This window comes from Vombatus ursinus, unplaced genomic scaffold (assembly GCF_900497805.2).
Source record: "Vombatus ursinus unplaced genomic scaffold, bare-nosed wombat genome assembly UNPS02014961.1, whole genome shotgun sequence".
NCBI classification, from domain to species: Eukaryota; Metazoa; Chordata; class Mammalia; order Diprotodontia; family Vombatidae; genus Vombatus; species Vombatus ursinus.
This window is the reverse complement of record NW_020954739.1, coordinates 1,561,979-1,583,127: the sequence shown is the minus strand read 5'-3', so window position 1 is coordinate 1,583,127 and position 21,149 is coordinate 1,561,979. Positions and strand designations below refer to the sequence as shown.

The 21,149-nt window shown below is 42.3% G+C and overlaps 1 protein-coding gene across 1 annotated transcript in view; it reads left to right on the top strand.

The window, feature by feature from the left end:
• LOC114030546 (tetraspanin-33-like) overlaps nucleotides 1-13,513 on the top strand; it is a 32,616-nt gene extending 19,103 nt beyond the window's left edge. Inside the window, 4 exon segments of the mRNA XM_027845396.1 lie at nucleotides 765-860; nucleotides 4,956-5,084; nucleotides 9,859-10,020; nucleotides 12,082-13,513. Coding sequence (XP_027701197.1) covers nucleotides 765-860; nucleotides 4,956-5,084; nucleotides 9,859-10,020; nucleotides 12,082-12,168 — 474 coding nt within the window. The 3' untranslated portion in view covers nucleotides 12,169-13,513.
• Nucleotides 13,514-21,149: the final 7,636 nt, after the last annotated feature.

Below are 21,149 nucleotides of genomic sequence, written 5' to 3'. Positions count from 1 at the left end.
CCCTTAGAACCCAGGATGTCAGAGCTGGGAGGACCCTTAGAACCCAGGATGACAGAGCTGGGAGGGCCCTTAGGAACCGGGGTCAGAGCCGGGGTCTTAGATGGCCTGGGAAGGCTAATCTACTCCCCCCTTTTCCCCAGCTATTTTTACAGATGAGCAACCAGAGGCCTGGAGGGTGGAAGTGGATTATTGATCCAAGTCACCCAGCCAGTTGGTGGCAGACCATGGTCTAGTTGTTTCACAATAATGTCATTAAGGCAGCTTTGACTCTCCATCCAGAGCTTTTTCTATCCACCATGAAGCTTCCCTTGTTAGGTGTAGGCTCATTGGAAGGGGTAGCTAGGTGGCACAGTAAATGGAGTGCTGGCCTTGGAGTCAGGAAGAGCCAAGTTCAAATGCTGCCTCAGGCACTTAGATATATGACCCTGGGCAAATCACTCAACCTCTCTGTCTCAGTTTCCTCATCTGTAAAATGGGAATAACAATAGCACCCATTCCAAAGGGTTGTTTTGAGGATTGAATGAGATAATATTGTAAAGTACTTTGCAAATCTTGAAGTACTATATACACGTTAGCTCTTATTGAGGGATAGGAAGGATATTCATGGGAATTTTTTGATTGTTAAGTTTAGTTTTCTGACAGAGCGGATTAGACTTTGGATAAAGGAATCATATGTTTTCTGAGGTCTAGCAGGGAGGTGGGTTAATGGCAGTTAGTGAAGAGCTGAGTCCAGCAAATAACCTTCTTCTGGTTTTGAGCTGCAGGTGATGGATAAGGCTGCATTTCTCATGGGAAAAGCCATAGCCAGCTACCGGGATGACCTGGATTTACAAAACCTCATTGACTACATACAGAAGAAGGTAGGAAGCAGGTGGTGTATTGTATTGAAAGAAGCCGTGGGCTAGGAGTCAGGAAAATTGCTACTGCTGCCTGGTTGAGCGACCTGGGATCCAGTTTCCTCATCTGTAGAATTAAGAGTTTGGACGGGGCGACCTCTAAGGTTCTTTCAGTTCCACTTCAAGTGGACTCCCCTAAAATTTTTGGGAATAAGGATAAATGACTCACAGAATCTCAATGTCATAAAACATCAGGTGTAACTAAAACCTGAAAAAGAATCCCCTTTATCACATGCTATTTAAGTAGTTATCCAACCTTTGCTTGAAGTCTCCCAACCATGAGGAACCCACTACCTCCCAAAACAGCCCAGTCTAGCTTTAGATAGCTCTAGCTGCCAATTCTAATAATATACAGCATTTATATAGTACCTACTATGTGTCAGGCACTATGCTTTACAAATATCTTATTTAATCCTCACAAGAACCCTGGGAGGCAGGCGCTGTTATTATCCCTATTTTACAGTTGAGAAAACTTAGGCAGACAGCTGTTAAGTGATTTGTCCAGGGTCAGTGATGTCTAAGGCTGCATTTGAACTCAGGTCCTCCTGACTCCAAGGCCAGTGCTCTATCCACTGAGCCATCTACATTTCCAGTTCTTGAAGACTGATATCATGTCAATCAATCAATCAATAAGCATTTATCAAGGGTCTGATGCAGGCCAAGCACTCGGTACTTGGGTACCGAGACAAAAATGTAATGAAATCAGATTCCTTCCAGCCTTCTCCCCTTCAGTTAAATAGCTCCAGTTCTTTCAGCTGGTCTTCACATGACCTATGTGTGCATTGAAAAAATTTTCAGGGTCCTTGTTGGCCCGTGTACAAAAAAGCCAGCATAGGTTACAGACGGACAGGTGTTCATCTACTCAGGAGTGTGACACACTCCAACAGTAGATGGCCATGTATTTCACAATTCCACAGAATATAAATATATATGTATACATATATGTATATATGTATATGTGTGTATACACACGTATACACACATATGTATGGATGGATATGTGTGTGTGCGTGAATATACACACACACACACACACACTCACACTCTCCTCCTGAGTTAAGAATTTGGGTAAGATCACATAGGTCACACAGTCAGGTTTACAAGCAGTTTTGGATTAATATCCTGTAGGGCACAGGAGTAGATACATTTTTTTTTTAATGAACAAGATGACTTTTATTTCTATCCTTAATGAAAATCACACCATCATTTAAGAACATTTGAAAATCTTGAAATAATTTAAACTAAAGGCACAGAAGAGCAACAAAAATATCAAGCTATAAGGTCTTAAAGGGGAAAAGATATTTTCAATGATGAAAATAAATTCTGAACGAGTTTCCATCCCCAAACATCATTCTGACCAAAAACTACAGCCTCTTGCAATAGTACTTACTGCGTAAGCCAGATTATACTTTCTGTGTTAAAAAAATTCCTTTTTTTTTTTTAAAAAGATACTAAAGGCCACATCATCTAGTAAAGTTCACCTACAGCACTTTACATCTGGTGAAGATAAGATGGAGTAGAGATACATTTTTAGCAAAAGAAAAAGGATACTTAAACTGTTGCAAAGGCCTTTAATATAGCCATTTATGCCAGTCCAAAAAAAAGAGCATCTTCTTTATCAATCAACTAATTAGTATTTGTTAAACGCCTTGTAGTTCTTCACTGTTTTCTAGCCAGGTACCACTCTCCGAGACCTCCTTTGAGGTTTTCTTGGCAAAGCTACTGGAATGGTCTGCCATTCTCTTCTCCAGCTTTTTTTGCAGATATGGAAACCAAGGCAAACAGGGTTAAGTGACTTGCCCAAGGTCTCATAGCTAGTAAGTGTCTGAGGCCAGATTTGAACTCAGGAAGAGGAGTCTTCCTGACTTCAGGCCCAGTACTCTGTCCGCTGCTATACCTACCTACCCTGGTAAGCTTCTACTACGTGTCTTATTAGATAGAATAGAGAGAGAGAGAAGTGGTTCCATTTCTGGAACTATTCAAAGTTCTATGAATTTTCTTTTGTAACTGTAAAGTGATTGGGGAAAAAGGGAATACGAATACGGAAGGTGATTTCAGAACATTTAATATCTCACAGAAAAGTTAAAAATAAAACAAAACAGCAAATATAACACAAAATGAAGTCAGTTATGTTCTCTCAAAAATCCACTTTCAACACGTGGCCTCCCACCTCCGGACACTTTCTGGCTTATCAGAGTGCTTGTACCTGGAGTTCCCAGAAGTGGGCACAATCATTTGGATGGTAATCTGCAGAGTATAGTGGGCTATCCCTTCCCTGGGCCTGGACTCTATTTAGGTTGGTTTCATCGAGGTTTCATATAAACCAGACAGGAGGGGAGAAGTGGGGCCTCTAACCAGATCAGGAATTTGATACGCAAGTAAATGCCTGCCTCTCACACCTTTCTGAGGACTGCCCCATTGTACAACGTGGGGCACACTTCCATTTGAATTGGCACGTGAGATCTTCAGAGATTTAGCCCAAGTTTTGCATAAAGAGCCCAGGGTTTGGAGTCAGAGGTTTGAGCCCTAGATCCCCCACTTTGCTAAGGAAGGCACCTTGGAACAGCCTGGTATTTAAAGCCCCCCACAATCAAGCTCCCCCTTACCTTGCCAGTCTTATCTCTCATTACCTTCCTTTCAGGCACTTTCCGTTCTAGAACAACTGGCCTGCTAACTGTCTCCTGTCCTGGACATACCAGGCTCCTGCCTTCATGTCTTTGCACAGATGGTCCTTGCCTAGAATGCCGCCTCTCCTCATCTTCCCCTCATGGAATCCTGGCTTCTTTTAAGTTATTGCCACTTTTTTTTTTATCTTTTGTTTGTTTGTTTGGCAATTGGGGTTAAGTGACTTGCCCAGGGTCACACAACTAGTAAGTGTCAAGTATTTGGTCTGAAGCTGGATTTGAACTCAGGTCCTCCTGACTTCAGGGCCGATGCTGTACCCATTGCGCCACCTAGCTGTCCCCCTGACTTCTTTTAAAGCACAAACTGGGTGCCACCTCGTGCCCAAACCTTTCCTGATCCCTACCCCAGTTATTAGAACTCTCTCCCTCTTGAAATCACTTGGTATATTCTTTGGACTCAATTATTTGTGCATATGTCCTACCCCCTCTCACAGAGTTTGTTCTAAGAAACAGACAAACGATTAGGTTGTATGTCCACATTTAATTTTTCTCAAGCTGGCTTGACATACATTGCACGGGAGTTACAGTCCAGAACTGCCTCAAATTGGGGGTTGAGGGGATAGAGTTATATACCTTTTCAAAAGGGGCAGATATCCCCCCACCTCCTGACAGAAAAAATACCTCATCTATCAGATCACCACCCCCCCCCCCCCCCCCCCCACAAAAAATACCCCCCCTCCCCGGCCCCCCCCCCCCCCCCCCCAACCATACCAGACCACTCCCAGACTTGGGCTATCTAGGCCGAAGAATCTGTCTCCACCGAGGCCTGGGCGGCTTTCTATGCAATCTCATTATCAATAATGTCCTTCTAAAGAACTTTGGAGAAAGGTGCTGGAGGAGGGGTGGAGCTCTGAGTCTCCAAGATAATCTTTTTTCATACCCCCCCCCCCAACAGATTGTAAACTCCTTGGGGACAATTTCATTCCTGTCTTTGTACATGTGGACCTAGTCTCATGCCTGGCAATTGTAGGCACTTAAGCAATGCTTGTGGACTGAGCCAACTTTTCCCAAGGAGCTCCGGGGCATCAAAACCATCCTTCCCTTCCAGGAGATCACACTCTCCTGACTGAATCTGTCGGAGCTCGTGACTCCTTAACCAAAGCCTTTGGGAGTCCAGGGCCACCTGCGGTACCCAATGTTGATGAAGCCTACCTAATTAAGCCCCAGTGTTTCCTCCAGACAATAGAAAGCTCCCATGGGTGATGGGCCCCTGTGCCACACAAGCACTCGACGGCTAGTTTGGCATCAACTCCGCAGGCTCACGCTTTCTTTGCTGTAGAATCCTTGGGCGGGTTTGAGAGAGCACCTAGGCCAGGCCCTGCCTGAAGCCAAAGCTCGCCCAGACATTCTAGTTCTAACGCTGATCCTCCTTCAGTTCCAGTGCTGTGGGGTGCGTTCCTACCAAGACTGGTCCCGGAATGAGTATTTTGACTGCAGCATCTCCAATCCCAGCCTGGAGCGTTGTGCTGTCCCTTTCTCCTGCTGTGTCCAGGAGGAGGAACAGGTGAGTGCTTGGTGTGAGTGATGAGGATGGGATCTAGACCCCAAAAAAGGAAAAACCCTGGACTTTCTCACATGGCCAAATCTCTGGCATTCTCCTGAGGGATTCCATACCTCCCTAAGGCCCCAGGCCACTTACCACCCTTAATCCTATCTAGGCTCCATTCTCCCTTGGCCACCCCTGGAGTTCTATTACCTCATAGACCACTTGGCCACTCCTAGATCCCTCCCATAGACTTTCTGTATATAAGGTCCATCTGTATATATGAGGTCCATCTTGTCTCCATTTAAGATGCTCAGATTCTTACAATCTAGCCAATAGCTTACTAATGTTCAGAGTCCTTGAGGGTCTGCCCAATATGATGGATGTTCTAATAAACCTTGTCTTTGTCTGAAAGAAGGCTTGGGTTGTCAAATTCTTTTGGGCAGGACCCTTGTGTTATGATTTTGGGGTCCCGGCACCCCTAAACCCCTAAACCGCATCATGAGCAGGGCTCTTTCTCTGTTCCTTTTCTCTATTGCATGATTTAAAAGGCAGTGATGAGAAAAGTAATTTTAATATTGTTAATATCAAATGTAATATTCTTTTCTCAGTCAAAAGGCCTCTCTGACTATAGCTTAAAGAGAAACCCCTCCCTGTATAGAATCCTAGGAATGTCATTGAATCTCTGCTCTTTAAGGCACTTTACTCTTAACTAGGTTGGACTGCGATCCCACCCTGGGAATCTAAGCTCTGTTTATCCTATAAACAGAGACGAACTGGGGCTAGCCACAGCTACAGAAAGTGACTCCAAGCTCATCACCCCCCCATTAAGGTTTGGGACAAGTTAGATCATGAAGGGTGAAAACAAAGGGAATGTTTTTCTTACTTCACTGGAGAAGGAAATGGTGAGCCACTCCAGTATCTTTACCAAGAAAACCTCATGGACAGCACTGGTGTGCTATGGTCCACCGGGTCATGAAGAGTCAGAAATGACTGAAGAAGAACATAGACATATGTATCTCTATCTCTATCTATCTATTTATCTATCTATGTACAATATCCATTTTTGTCTACAATCTAGGCCAATATTCCTTTCCCTAGACACCACTGTGTCTTCCCCTATTTAGAACTCCCCGAGGACAAGACCTATCTCCCTTTGGTATTTGTATTGGAGATATATAGATATATCTATAGATATATATATATAGTATATATATATACATATGTGTGTGTGTATTAATATATAGATATTGGATAAATATATGTGTATATAGATATATATGTATATGTATATACACACATTTATTTATTTATTACCATTATTGGTAATGGAGAAAAACTAGAATCCTTTCCGATATATTTAGGGGATGTCCATTGTCACCATTTCTATTTGACATAGTACTAGAAATACTGCCTATAGCAATAAGACAAGAGAAAGAAATTGAAGGAATAATCATAGGTATCATTGGGACCATTATTTGACATGGTAAGAAGACCCAGGAAGCTGCTTTGATTGGCTCAGAGTTATACAGTCAGTAAATGATAAAGCTTGGGCCCATGAGCTTCTGACACATCTTTCTCTTGCTCAAAACCCTTCCGTGATTACCCACTGCTCAGACTCCTTCATCATGAATTTTTTAATCAGTTCAATTTAATTCAAACAATCAAATGTTAATCAGTCAATAAACACTTATTAAGCACCTACTATTTGCTGAGGGATGGCTATGGGAGTAGAGATAGGTTGTGGAGGTAGAAATGGCAAGAATGCACAACTGACTGGACATTTGGGGTAGAGGAGAATGGAGAGTCAAGGATAATGCCAAGGTTATGAACTTGGAAGATTGGAAGGATGGTGGTGTTTTAAGGTTTGCAAAACATTTTACAAATATTACCTCATTTGATCCTCACAACAACCTTGGGAAGTAGGTGCTATTATTATTCTCTTTTACAGATGAGGCAGACAGAGGGTAAGTGACTTACCTAGGGTCACACTGTTAGTAAATGTCTTAGTATATAGTGAATATATTTTGGGGAAGAAGTAAACCAGGTTCTTAAAACATACTATCTTTACCATGTTATCTGAGAGCAGTAGTAGACCAACCTGGCAATTCTAGCTGAAGCTGGGGAACGCAGCTATTATTATTTCTTCTTCTCCTCCTCCTCCTCCTCCTCCTCCTTCTCCTTCTTCTTTTCCTCCTCCTTTTCCTCCTCCTTTTTCTCCTCCTTCTTCCTCTTCCTCTTCTCCTTCCAAAAAGCTGGGACAATTTACTTTTTGTCTTGTTCAGTTTTCATTTTTGATTTCTTGAAATATTGCTGCAGAAAGACAGGTCCTCTTCGAGAATGAAGGATGATGAAAGAACTTATATTAAGTGCTTACTATGCGCACTGGGAATACAAATACCAAAGGGAAACATGTCTTGTCCTACAGAGCTTACATTCTAAATAGGGGAAGACAGCATATGAGAGTGGTGGCTAGGGAAGGGAATATTGGCCTGGATTGTTGACAAGAAGGGATATTGGAGCTCTAGAACTCTAGAAGCAGAGAAAGTATTGATTTGATTATGGTTCACAGATGGAAAGTAAGGGGTGGAGGGATACAAAATGAATACAGTCACAGAGCAAGTGGCAAGATGCCTGGGTTGGAGGCCAGGATGGGACGTGAAGCATGGTATGGGGCCAACTGGATATAGTGGCTAGACAGAGATAGTTTCTTTCAGGCTCCAGGGCTGAAAAATGTCATCACCTGGAGGCCAGTGCTCTCAATATGAGCTCCCTCCAGTTTTACCACCTTGTTCCTTGGGTGACAGGCACACATACAGTTGGTGATTGTCAAGTCTGGACTCAAAGCCTTTCCAGACTGGGAGAACCCATCAGAAGAACACAGAGTTTGTGCTCTGCTGCCATAACCTTCAAGAACCTAGGATCCCCCCTGGGAAACATCAGAGTAGAATTTATTGGTCCAATTACTATACTAAAGCTACCAAAGTATAGCTAATTAATGATATTTACTCCAATCCTACTGAAGATCTATGATTGATTTCACTTATGTGGGGGCTCCCTCTACTGGTATAGTTCATAATCCCTCCATCCTCCCCTAGGCCATCTTCCTGAATTGTTGGGACCCAAATAATTTCATCTTCTCATGTCTAGTCTTCTGTCAATATGCTTCTCTGCACTTAGCTAGACTGGCCCTTGGATGGTAGGTACATGTCCATCGCTAGGTCTGAATTCAAACCTTTTCTAGTTTGATCATAGACTAATTACAGAAAATAGTTCTTTTCTCTCAAAAGGTTACCAATCATTCTGATACGTCATTGGGAGAGCTATGGACTGGCATAATGTAAACATTTTTGGAGAGCAATCTGGCAATATACAATAAAATCACAGATCTGAGAGACAGTGTGGTGTGATATATAGAGAGCTGGCCTTGGAGCTAGGAAGACCTGGGTTCAAGTTTCACCTCTGATACTTCTTGGCTATGTGACCCTGGGAAAGTCACTTGGCCTCTCAGTGGTCTCTAAGGTAACTCTCTATGACTATAGATTGCAGTAAAGGTGCTGACCTACATAAGTATAGAGATTTTCCTCATTTGGGGGGTTCCCTATTAGAGATCTATTGAAGCTTGGAAACTTCTACCAAAATCAATACTAGCACTGTATCCCAAAGAGATAAAAAAAAAAAAAAGGAAAAGGGTCCATATGTACAAAAATATTTATAGTAGCTCTTTTTGTGGTGGCAAAGAATTGGAGATTGAGGGGATGACCATCAATTGGGGAATGGCTGGACAAATCGTAGTACATGATTGTGGTAGAATGAAATGACAAGCAGGATGCTCTCAGAAAAACCTGGAAAGACTTACACGAACTGATGCAAAGTGAAATGAGCAGAACCAGGAGAACATTGTACCCAGTAACAGCAATATTGTATGATGATCAACTGTGAATGACTTAGCTCTTCTCAGCAATGTCATGATCCAAGACAATTCCAAAGGACTTATGATGAAAAATGCTATCCACCTCGAGAGAAAGAACCAATGGCATCTGAATGTAGATTGAAGCATACTTTTTACACTTTCTTTCTTTTTGTTTGTGTTTTCATTCATAACATGATTAATATGGAAATATTTTTTGTATGACCATACATGTATAACCTATATAAAATTGCTTGCCTGCTCAAGATGGGGAGAGGGAAGAGAAAGAAGGAAAGAATTTGGAACTCACGATTTAAAAAAATGAATATTAAAAATTATTTTTACATGTAATTGGGAAAAATAAGATATTAAATTTAATGGGAACATAGAGTGTATAAAGGGAAGTAATGGTGAAATAAGCCTGGAGAGATCTTGACCCAAGAGAAGAGATGAGGAAAAGTACAACCTTCCTTTTGTGGGATACAGAATAAGTTGATGGGGCCACCATTTTGGTAGCATTGGCCTACCTGTTTTTCTTGGTCTTGGAGAAAGGCTCTTTGGGGATGGGGAAAGGAATAAATCTGTTAATGACCATGTTGTTGGAATAAAAACCATTAATGAGACTTAAAAGAAAAACAAAAAATATACCAAGATAGCCTCCCAAGCCTTGCTCTGGATTCTGAGAGCTCTGAAGAACAAGGGCAAGGTAGTTGGGCCATGTGGCCCAACTATTCTGACTGGTCCCTGGTGCTAGGCCTTGTACACAGTAGGTACTAAATAAATGTATGTCAAATTGTATTGAATTGAATTGCAAGGGTTGGAGAACAAACCTAATGTATACTGGTCTAATTTTTTTTGGGGGGGGGGGACTCTTTCCTCCTGTAGAATGTTCTTAATACCATGTGTGGCTATGGGACCCAGAATCTGAAAGCCTGGAAGGCAGAAAGCATGATCCACACAGGAGGCTGTTTGGAGAAGATAGTCACTTGGGGACAGAGTAACCTACATCTGATTGCTGGGTTGGCCCTGGGCCTTTTGGCAATGGAGGTAAAGAGAGTTATCATTGTAGAATAATAACAACACATTTAAGTAGAATTTTGAGGTTTGCAAAATGCCTTTCATACATTTTCTCATTTGAACCTCATGACTGCTCTGTGGGGTAGGTCTGCTATTATCCCCATTTTGCAGATGTAGAAACTGAGGGTGAAATAGGTTAAGGAACTGGTCTGGAGTCACACAGTGAGTAAGTGTCTGAGGTAGGATTTGAAACCAAGTCTTTCTGAGGCCAAGCCCAGTACTTTATCCACTACAGAGGGCTGATAAAATGAGGCTGGAACAAAATGAATACCTCAGTATTGTATACAAAACCTTCTCTTATTAATTTTCCCATGTGACTCTCAAAATAGCCCTGTGAGATTGAAAATAATAATCATGTAGTATCTTTTTTTTTTTAAACATATATCATTATGGAAGCTGCATGGTGGAAAAAGTACTAGGCTTGGATTCAGGAAGACCTGGATTCAGGATTCCAATCCTGCTTCTGACGTTTACCAGCTGTGTGACCCTGAGCTTAACCTAGTCCCTTCTCAGTTATGCAACTTCCATAATGATACATGTAAAAAAAAATAAAGATACTCTATCAAGATCGTTTGTCAGCCCTCCACAGTAGGTAACAGCTCTGTGCCTAAAGCAACCTCTTAGGTTGCCTAGTAAGCCATAGAGAAGTTGAGATCAAGACCCACACGGCCAGCTTTGCCACACTGACAAAATCACAAATCCTTCCCATTATCTCACATGACACACACGTGTGCATATGCACACACATACATATATGTACACATACATGTAGCATTAATTTTTATTAATGTTTACAAAGAACTTTCCTGCCTACCATCCTAGGCAGCTGGGAGTGCACATACCATTTCCCCCATTTTTATAGAAAAGCAAACAGACCCGAGTTAAGTGACTTGCTCAAGGTCACAAAATGAGCTGGGTCTCCTGACTCCAAGCATCCTTTGTACTCCCTTCCACTGCCTCTCCATTTGTAATGGGTCTAGTGGGAAAAGTCTTGCATTAGGAATCAGGAGATGTGGGTTCAAATTCTGACTCTGTAATTTACCATCTCTGAGACTTAATTTCCTCATTCATAAAGCGCCATTATTATTATTTACAGATGGGGAAGATGAGGCTCAGAGAGATGAGACAACATGCCAGGGTCACTCAGTGAACAAGTATCTGACCTGGAACTTGAACTTGCCTCCCAACCCCCGGCTCACTGCTTTTCATGTCTGTGTCCCATCCCTCCTACATGAATCACCGAATATTTCCTAACACCAATTCCCTAGACAGGTCTATACCAGGAGAGGCAGACCAGCTTCTCGCCCTCCCAGGGCTTCTAGCCCTGCAATGGCTCCCATTTTTCTGGCTCTTTCCAATTTGTAACGCAACATTCTCACCCCAACCTGGTGCAATAGATAGTGTGTTTTATTATTTCCAAAGGGCTTTGGATGTGGAATCAGGAGAATTGGTGGATTTGAATTTCACCTTTGGCACCTACTAGCTCTGTGACCTTAGGGTCATTATGACTTCAGCTGTCTGAGCCTCAGTTTCCTCTTCTGTAAGATTCAGTTAATGCTACCTACCTCTCAGAGTCATTGTGTGGAGAATGCTTTATAAATCTTGAAGCACTATAGAAATACGAGCTGTTTGCAGGTCAATTCATTGGTCTCCCCTGAGCTGTTGGTCTTAGCATAGGGTCAGGCACAGAGTAATGTTGTTTTTGTTGTTGTTCAGCAATTTTTCAGTCATGTCCAACTCTTTGTGACTTCATTTGGGGTTTTCTTGGCAAAGATACTGGAGTGGTTTTGTCATTTCCTTCTCCAGCTTATTTTACAGATGAGGAAACTGAGGCAACAGGGTTAAGTGACTTACCCAGGGTCACACAGCTAGTAAGAGGACAGATTTGAACTCAGGAAGATGAAATCTTCTTGACTTCAGGCCTGGCACTCTAACCACTGTGCCACCTAGCTCTGCAGGCACACAGTAGGTGCTCAGTAAACACTTCTGAATGAATGAACAAGTGAATGAATAACTCTTCTGTCCCTCCAGGTTGTCATCTTCTTTTTGGCTGTGACGCTAATTTACCAGATCAGCTTTATAATCCAGAAGAGAACCAACGTAAAGAGAGAGTCCTAAGAAGAGAATTGGGCCAGAAAGAGGAGAACTTTGGGCTGGCTTCAGCCCAGGCCAGGGAGGAACATAGATGAAGAATGCAAGAGGCAGCCGATCAAAGAAACTCTTCAGCTGGAGTCACCCCAGAGGGAAAGCTGAGGAGCCACCGAGTTAGGACCATTGCCCATGCATGAGTCACTGATATCTGGAATGTGGCAGATGCTCCTCGGAGGAGCCAGTCCTCAGTCCTTTTCCTGAGGGGAAAGAATGAAGAGTCGGAAAACCTGGGTTTGAGTCTTGGGTCCGCCACTAATTTATGAATCATGTCCTCCCTCTGGGCCTCGGGTTTTCTTTTTTAAAATTCAATTTTATTTCATTTTTCCATCCCCCACCTTCCAGCCCCCCAGTTGGAGAAGGCAATGAAAACAAAACCATTACAAATGTGCATAGTCATGTAAAACCAATTTTTGTGCTATGGGCCTTAGTTTGTATGGACCGGGGTCTCTGTAAGGTCTTTTTTAGTTCTAACAGTCAACGTTGTTTTTATAGGCCCCTTTCCGCTTTCACAGTTTACACTTTTTGGTCTAAAGGCCCTTTCTGTGCTAACATTCTATGTTTTATGTTTAGGTCCCTCCCAGCTCTGACTTCCCTCCTGGCACTGACATTATAGGAGTCCATTAAATTTTTTTTTTTTTTTTGGTCCTGGGCCTGTGATTTCCCTCATCTGAGAAACTCCTCTACCCACACAGAACAGTACCTCCCCTTCAATTTAGAGCCCGGAGAGAGAGAGTTGCCTGAAGTTTAGTCATTTTGCCAGAGGCCCCACAGACAGTATGTGTCAGGGGTGGGGCTAGGACCCAGGTCTTCCTGGTTCCAAGCCTGGTTCTGTATCTACTGCGCTGTAATGCTGCTCATGACTCTATATTCCAATGAAAAGAAGTGCTTTCCTTGTGAGATTTCTGATGTTTCTGCTGTTGCCCAGAAGACAGGACTGGTCACGCTCAGAATAGTTTCCATGGAGATGACTTATCACAGAGGATCTGGGTCCAGGAGACAGGAGAAGATGCAACTCTACAGGCCCAGAGGTTCTGTTTCTGTCCCCTGTTTAAAGGTTTAGGAGACAAGAACAAAATCAGAAGTGATAGAAATAATGAACAGTTAAAATAAACATGAGCGTTGTGGAGTTTTTTGTTTGTTTTTAAAGGAATCTAAAATACCCTGGGGGGGGAGGGGAGTTTGAGAAGGAACTGAAATCTAAAACCCAAGAGCCAAGGAGTTGCTGAATAAATTGTTCCAGGTTTAGTGTGACCTACATATTGTTGAGCTAACAGGCAATGACTCAAGCATTTACTATGCTCCATAGGCAGGAACCCGGCCAAGTCCTGATGGTAAGTCTAATTTTCAATGGTCCCACAGATTGGTTTGTTTTTTTCAAGCTTTCAAATTTTATTTCTCTCAAGGGTATTGTCAGTCAGTCAGCAAGTCAGTCAATAAACTATGGGGGCAGGGCCATCCAATGGCTCTAGAGTCAGAGTGGGTGGTCATGTAATCAGGAAACTTCAAATTCAAATCTTGCGTCAGATATTGGTTGTGTGACTCTAGGAGTCACTAAATCTCTGTGACCAAGTGCCACCTTCTATAAGAAGCTTCTCCAGTGACTGCTGCACTCCCACCCCAGACCACTTTGTAGTAATTCTGTATCTATCATTTATGTGCAAGAGAGGATTGGTCAATGAAAGCCAAGTCCTGGAACCATATTTGGGGGACCCACATGGATGTTCTGGTGGGCCTGATTCTGGGCATGCAGGATGGGGGGTTCTTCTCTCTCCACTTAAGAGCCTGTGCAGGTATTCTGTAGCTACTTCTGGTCTACTTACTGGGTCCCTTTTTGATTGGCTCCTGAGCTGGAACTGGGCCTATGCACAAAGGATTCCCATGTGGGCAGCTCAGTCTCTTTCCCCCTTGGCGGTGTTCCAGGGAGGAGGACAAATTGCTGGGGGCTTCTGGGTCAGAGAGGGACCTGGGCCATCTCTCATCTGGGCCACAGTCTGTGAACAATGCATGGCTGTGCTGTTGCTTCTGTCTTTTAAAAATATTTCCTTTTATTTATTTTTCTACGAACAAGTATTTATTTTCTCTCCCTCCCACTCCACTTCCCAATTTAAAAGGAAAAAAAAAGCAAGATTCTTGTAACAAACATGCATTGTCAAGCAGAACAAATTTACACATTGTCCACATCCAAAAATGTATGTCTCATTCTGTATCCTGAATCTATCATTTCTCAGTCAGGATATGGGTAGCATAGTTCATCATCAATTCTTGGGAATCATGGCTGGTCATTGCATTGGTCAGCATTTGGAAGTCTTTAAAAATTGTTTGTTTTGACAGTGTTGTCTTTGTACGTCCAACATTTAGCATAATTCCTGGCATATAATAGGTGCCTAATAAAAGTTTGTTAATTGATCTTTAAAATTGGGCTAATAATACTCATTTCCCTACCTCACTATCTCACTTGACTGTTTGGTTAAGCAGGCTTTAAAGGACTATATCATGGTCAGTTATTAAGAACTACATGAGTTGAGTTCTCCTTGGGCCCCAGAAATCATAGTACAGGGCATGCACATTCATGTAAGCAAATTGTGGGTGGCACTGTCTAGACAAGGCCAAGGGATCTCTAATGCATGCTTCTTTAGTAGAATGTAAGTCATTGAGGGTAGGGAATAGTTCGCCTCTGTTCTTGTATACCCAGTGCCTGGCACATAATGGTTACTCAAAAACCCATGTAAACTTGAGATTGAATGCCTCAGAGGGATTGTTTCCCAAGCCAGAAAAGTGTTCTCTTATAAAAGTATGAGACCATTTCTTGAACAGTCAAAATGTAAAGTTCATATTTTTTGGTGAGTTATTGATTCTTTGGGGAAAGTAAAACACTCTAATGTATCTGTTCCAGAGTCTGGGCCCCTGGGCTAATGGAATTTAGACAGGATAAACCTCAACCTTATGTCCAGAAAAGGAAGACACTAGTTCAAGAAATCGTAAATGAAAATTGCCTAGATTTATTAGAACCAGAGGATAAAGTAAAGATAAAAGGAGTCCACCTCCTGAGAGGAATCACAAAAGAAAAGTCCCGTTATGGAAAATGTGATTGGGGATGTTGCTTCTGCATCTCACTCAATCGGGTTGAACGCCTACGTGACCACATTGGAGTCAGTTTGGACTTGGAGGGAGTGTGGGAAATGGCAGATTTCATTTCCACAGGGGTGCACTCTAGGGGCTGTTTGGAAATTGAGCAAAGGAAGCCATAAAAGTGGAATTGGTGGGTGAATGGACTGACCATGGAAAACCAGTTCTGAGGTTGGGTGTGGATTGACACATCTGTGTCCCAGGCAGAGGGGGTGTGGGCATACCCATATAAGGAGTGTTCCCGAGCCAGGGTCCTTGAATTGTGAGGAGTGGGAGATGTAATTGGGGCAGAGACTCACGTGGGGAAATTAGGTGCTTTGGATAGGCTGTAACCTCTATAGTACTCAGCCAATGGGGAAACAGGGGAAGGAATTCAAATTGGGAATAGGGAATAAAAAGGTGTGTATTTGTCCACACGTGCTCTCACTTGTGTGCTCTCACATATGGGGGATGCCTGGCCTTCCAAGGTCATTAATAAAGCTTTTTCCTGATTCAACAATGGTTTCATGGAATTTGTGATATAAATAATACCACAAATGTCATAGCTAAAATTCAGAGCTCTCATATCAAAGAAAAAATATTGCAAATGTCCAGAAAAAGGCATTTCAAGTGCTAAGGAACCACAGTCAGTCTCACACAAGACATGGCAGCTTCGACTAAAAAGGAGAGATCTTAGAATACAATATTCTAAAAGGCAAACAGGGTAGGCTCACAACCAAGAATAACTTACACTGCAAAGCTGAGTATAATCCTACAAGGGAAAAATAGACTTTCAATGGAAGAGGACTTTCAAGCATTTCTGATGCAAAGATCAGGGCTTCGTAGGAACTTCAAAAATACAAATCTAAGGATCTAGAGCAGGGGTGGGGAACCTGCAGCCCTGAGGCCATACGGGGCCCTCTAGGTCCTCAAGTCTGGCCCTTTGAATCCAAACTTCGCAGAACAAATCCCCTTAATGAAAGGATTTGTTCTATAAAACTTGGACTCAGTCAAAATGCCTCACCCCAGGACCTAGAAAGCCACATGTGGCCTTGAGGCCACAAGTTCCCCACCCCTGATCTACAGAAACCTAGAAAGGTAAATTTATTTGAACAACTGGAAGGAACTGCAAGAAAATGTAACATTTTAATAAGGAGAGAAGAAACAAGTATCCCCCTCCGAGCCTTAATGTCTTCAAGGAGTATTAGGAGTTAAATAAGAAAAACAGAGATTCTAGTAGGGTGGATTGGTTCTGTTCAGAGGATATGAAAAGAGGAAAGAGAAGGTAGGGTAAAAGGAAGAATACACTAGTGAAGAAAGGAGCACAAAGGGAGAACTTGTTATGGATCGTAATTGGGGTCTGTAAGAAGAAGAATGTACAAACATGAAGGAAAAGCAGAAGGTGGGGGAAGAGGGCAACAGATGAACCTCATCCTTATCTGAAATGGCAAAGGAGGATTAAACAAACATATCCACAGTTTGATGTAGTTGTAGAAATATATCAAACTCAACGGGGAAAAGAGAGGATGTGACTTCGAGGGTGATAGTCACAAGCCAAACAAACTTCCTGATCATGAACGGAAGGTTATAGGAGGAAAAAACGAAAGAACTAGAATCTAAGAGAGTGCCTTAGATTGCTGCTTAGGCAATTGAGGAATGGCTGATCAAAGTGTCATATCAACCTAATGGAACATTATGGCATCTTAAGAAATGATGAGAGGGGGCAGAGCCAAGATGGCGGAGTGAAAGCAGTGACTTGTTTGAGCTCTCCCCCAAACCCCTCCAAATACCTGTTAAAAAATGGCTCCAAACAAATTCTAAAGCAGCAGAACCCACAAAAAGACAGAGTGAAACAAATTTCTAGCCAAAGACAGCCTGGATGGTTGACTGGAAAGGTATATCGAGACGGGTGGGGAGAGGAGTGCAGTTTGGTGTGGGCGCGCAGGCCATAGCAAAGCTGGAGCAGTCCTCAGAGGGTTGAATCCCGGGCAGCTGTGGTGGTTTCCAGACTTCTCAACCCATGAACGCCAAAGACAACTTGGAAGGTCAGTGGGAAAAGTCTGTGACTGCAGTGAGAGAAGGAGCTAGGTCTCAGCCACCCCTGGGGTCCCGGCTGTTTCCTGAGCTTCCTGCCCACAGACTGAGGGGGAATGGAATGGTTGATCAGAAGGGGATTGCAGGGACCTCATTGCCAGTGCTGAGGCAGGAATCTCTTGCTTTGCCCGTGCTTGGATCTTGGTCACAGTTCTGAGTGGGGCGGGGGTCCTGGAGTGAGGAGGAGTGCTGGTGTGGTGGAGCTTGTTGTGGGGTGGAGAGGAAACACCTCGCCCCTTATCATACCACCTTGGAAGAACTGAAAATTTACAGGTCCCTAGAAGTATCTCTGAAAACAGCTGTACAAACCCCCAAAGCTTGGGACACTACATTCTCCACATTGGAAGCAGACTCTTACCTTAACAAAGATTTTAAAACTCAAGTAATAGGCCGGGATCATGAGTAAGCAGCGCAAAAAGAGTCAGACTATATTATCTTACTTTGGTGACAAAGATCAAAACATCCAACCAGAAGAAGACAACGAAGTCAAAGCTCCTACATCCAAAGCCTCCAAGAAAAATATGAATCAGTCCCAGGCCTTGGAAGAGCTCAAAAGGGATTTTGAGAAGCAAGTAAGAAAAGTAGAGGAAAAACTGGGAAGAGAAATGAGAGTGATACAAGAAAATCATGAAAAACAAGTCAACAGCTTGCTAAAGGAGACCCCCCAAAAATTGAAGAAAATAACACTTTAAAAAACAGCCTAACCCAAATGGAAAAAGAGGTCCAAAAAGTCAATGAGGAAAAGAATGCCCTAAAAAGCAAAATTGGCCAAATGGAAAAGGAAGTCCAAAAGATTACTGAAGAAAATACTTCCTTAAAAATTAGAATGGAGCAATTGGAAGCTAGTGACTTTATGAGAAATCAAGACACTGTAAAACAAATCCAAAAGAATGAAAAATTAGAAAACAATGTGAAATATCTCATTGGAAAAACAACTGACCTGGAAAATAGATCCAGGAGGGAGAATTTAAAAATTATTGGACTATCTGAAAGCCATGATCAAAAAAAGAGCCTAGGCATCATCTTTCAAGAAATTATCCAGGAAAACTGCCCTGATATTTTAGAACCAGAGAGCAAAATAGAAATGGAAAGAATCCACCGATCACCACCTGAAAGCGATCCCCAAAGGAAAACTCCTAGGAATATTGTAGCCAAATTCCAGAGTTCCCAGGTTAAGGAGAAAATATTACAAGCAGCCAGAAAGAAACAATTTAAGTATTGTGGAAACATAATCAGGATAACACAAGATTTAGCAGCTTCTACATTAAGGGACCGCAGGACATGGAATATAATATTCTGGAGGGCAAAGGAGGTAGGATTATAACCAAGAATCACCTACCCAGAAAAACTGAGTATAATCCTACAGGGGAAAAAATGGTCATTCAGTGAAATAGAGGACTTTCAGGCATTCTTGATGAAAAGACCAGAGCTGAATAGAAAATTTGACTTTCAAATACAAGACTCAAGTGGAACATGAAGAGGTAAACAGGAAAGAGAAATCATAAGAGACTTATTAAGGTTGAACTGTTTACATTCCTGCATGGAAAGATGATATTTATAACTCATGAGACCTTTGTCAGTACTCAGGTAGTTGGAGGGAAAAAATTATATGTATGTATATATATATATATATTATAGATAGATAGATAGATAGATAGATAGATAGATAGATAGATAGAGGGCACAGGGTGAGTTGAAGATGAAGGGGTCATATCTGGAGAATAAAATTAAGGTGTGAGAGAAGATTATACTAGGAGAAGGAAAAAAGGAGAGGTAGAACGGGGTAAATTATCTCACAAAAAAATAACAGAAAAGAAAAGGCTCTTACAGTGGAGGGGAAATGGGGGAAGGTGAGAGGGAATGAGTGAATTTTATTCTCATAGGATTTGACTTCAGGAGGGAATAACATACACACTCAATTGGGTATGGAAATCTGTCTTACCCTACAGGAAAATAGGAGGGGAAGGGGACAAGAGAGTAGGGAGATGATAGAGAGAAGTGCAGATTGAGAAAGGGGGTAATCAGAAGCAAATACTTCTGAGGAGGGACAGGGTCAAAACAAAACAGGGGACAGAATAGGATTAAGGGAAATAGAGTTAGTTTTTCACAGCATGTCTACTATGGAAGTGTTTTGCATAACTGCACATGTATAACCTATACTGAGTTGCTTGCCTTTTCAATGAGTGTGGGAGGGAGGAAGGGAGAAAATTTGGAACCCAAAGTTTTAAAAACACATGTTTAAAAAAAATGTTTTCACATGCAACTGGGAAATAAGAAATACAGGAAATGGGGTACAAAAATCCATCCTGCCCTACAGGAAAATAGAAGGGGGAGGGGATAAGAGAAAGGAGGGAGAGATAGAAAGGAAGGCAGACTAAGGGAAGGGGTATTCAGAATGCATGCCATCTTGGGGTGGGAGAGGGGCAAGATGGGATGAAAATTTGGAACTCAAAATCTTGTGGAAGTAAATGATGAAAACTAAAAATAAATAAATTTATTAATAATAAAAAAAGAAAAAAAAGATTGACGAAAGTCTTTACGTGTGTTATCTCATTTGTTACTCACAACAACCCTGTGAGTTAGGTTCTATTATCATTCCCATTTGACAGATCAGGAAAATGAAGCAGAGATCCAGTGGCTTGCCCAGGTTTTGACAAGCAGGGTGTAGAGTTTGAATTTAGATCTTTCTGATGCTGCATTTAGTAGTCTGCCTACCAGTGTGCCACCTACCTGCCTCTTGAAATTATCTTTAAAAAAACAATTGAGGGAGATCTTGTATGGTAGCTGATCAATTCTTGATCAACTGATGTAGGAGGTCAGGAGGGAAGAGGAGCTAGCAGTAATAATTCCACAAAAAGAGGGCCATTCAAACAAGCTAGGTGGCACTGGCCTTGGAGTCAGGAGGACCTGAGTTCAAATGTGGCTTCAGACACATGACACTTACTAGCTGTGTGACCCTGGGCAAGTCACTTAGCCCCGATTGCCTCACCAAAAAGAAAAAAAAAAAGAGAAGCATATTTAAAGAAATGTAGGATTGAAAAGAGAAGATGAGCTGATTGTGTGATGAGAGCAAAGACCCCCAGGGTGAGTCCTTGGCTGGGACTGCCATTTCTTTTTTTTTTTTCCTGGGACTGCCATTTCTTGAGGGGTCCCAGCCATGCTTGATTCAGCCTCAAATCTACTCACTCTCCAGAGTGCTCTACCTCTTCAGCAGGTGTGAGGCTCTCCCATTCTCCCCTCCCCCTCACCAGCTCCCCTTTTTGTTTTTGTCTTTCCCTGTTAGAATGTAAGCTCCTTGAGGGGAGGGATCTTCTCGTGTACTTTCTGTTTATATTTCCAGTGCTTAGCACAGTGCCTGGCACATAGTAAGTGCTTAATAAGTTTTCTATCTCTCTCTCTATCTTGTTGTTCAGTCATTTCAGTTGTGTCCAACTCTTTGTAACCCCATTTGGGGTTTTCTTGGCAAAGATACATAGTAATTTGCTATTTCCTTCTCTAGCTCATTTTACAGATGAGGAAACTGAGTCAAACAGAGTTAAATGACTTGCTCAGAGTCACACAGCTAGTAAATATCTGAGGCCAGATTTGAACTTATGGAGAGGAGTCTTCCTGACTCCAGGTCTGGCTCTTTATCCACTGTGCCACCCAGCTGATCTGTTCATCCATCCATCCATCCATCCATCCATCCATCCATCATCTATCTCTATCTATCTATCTATCTATCTATCTATCTATCTATCTATCTATCT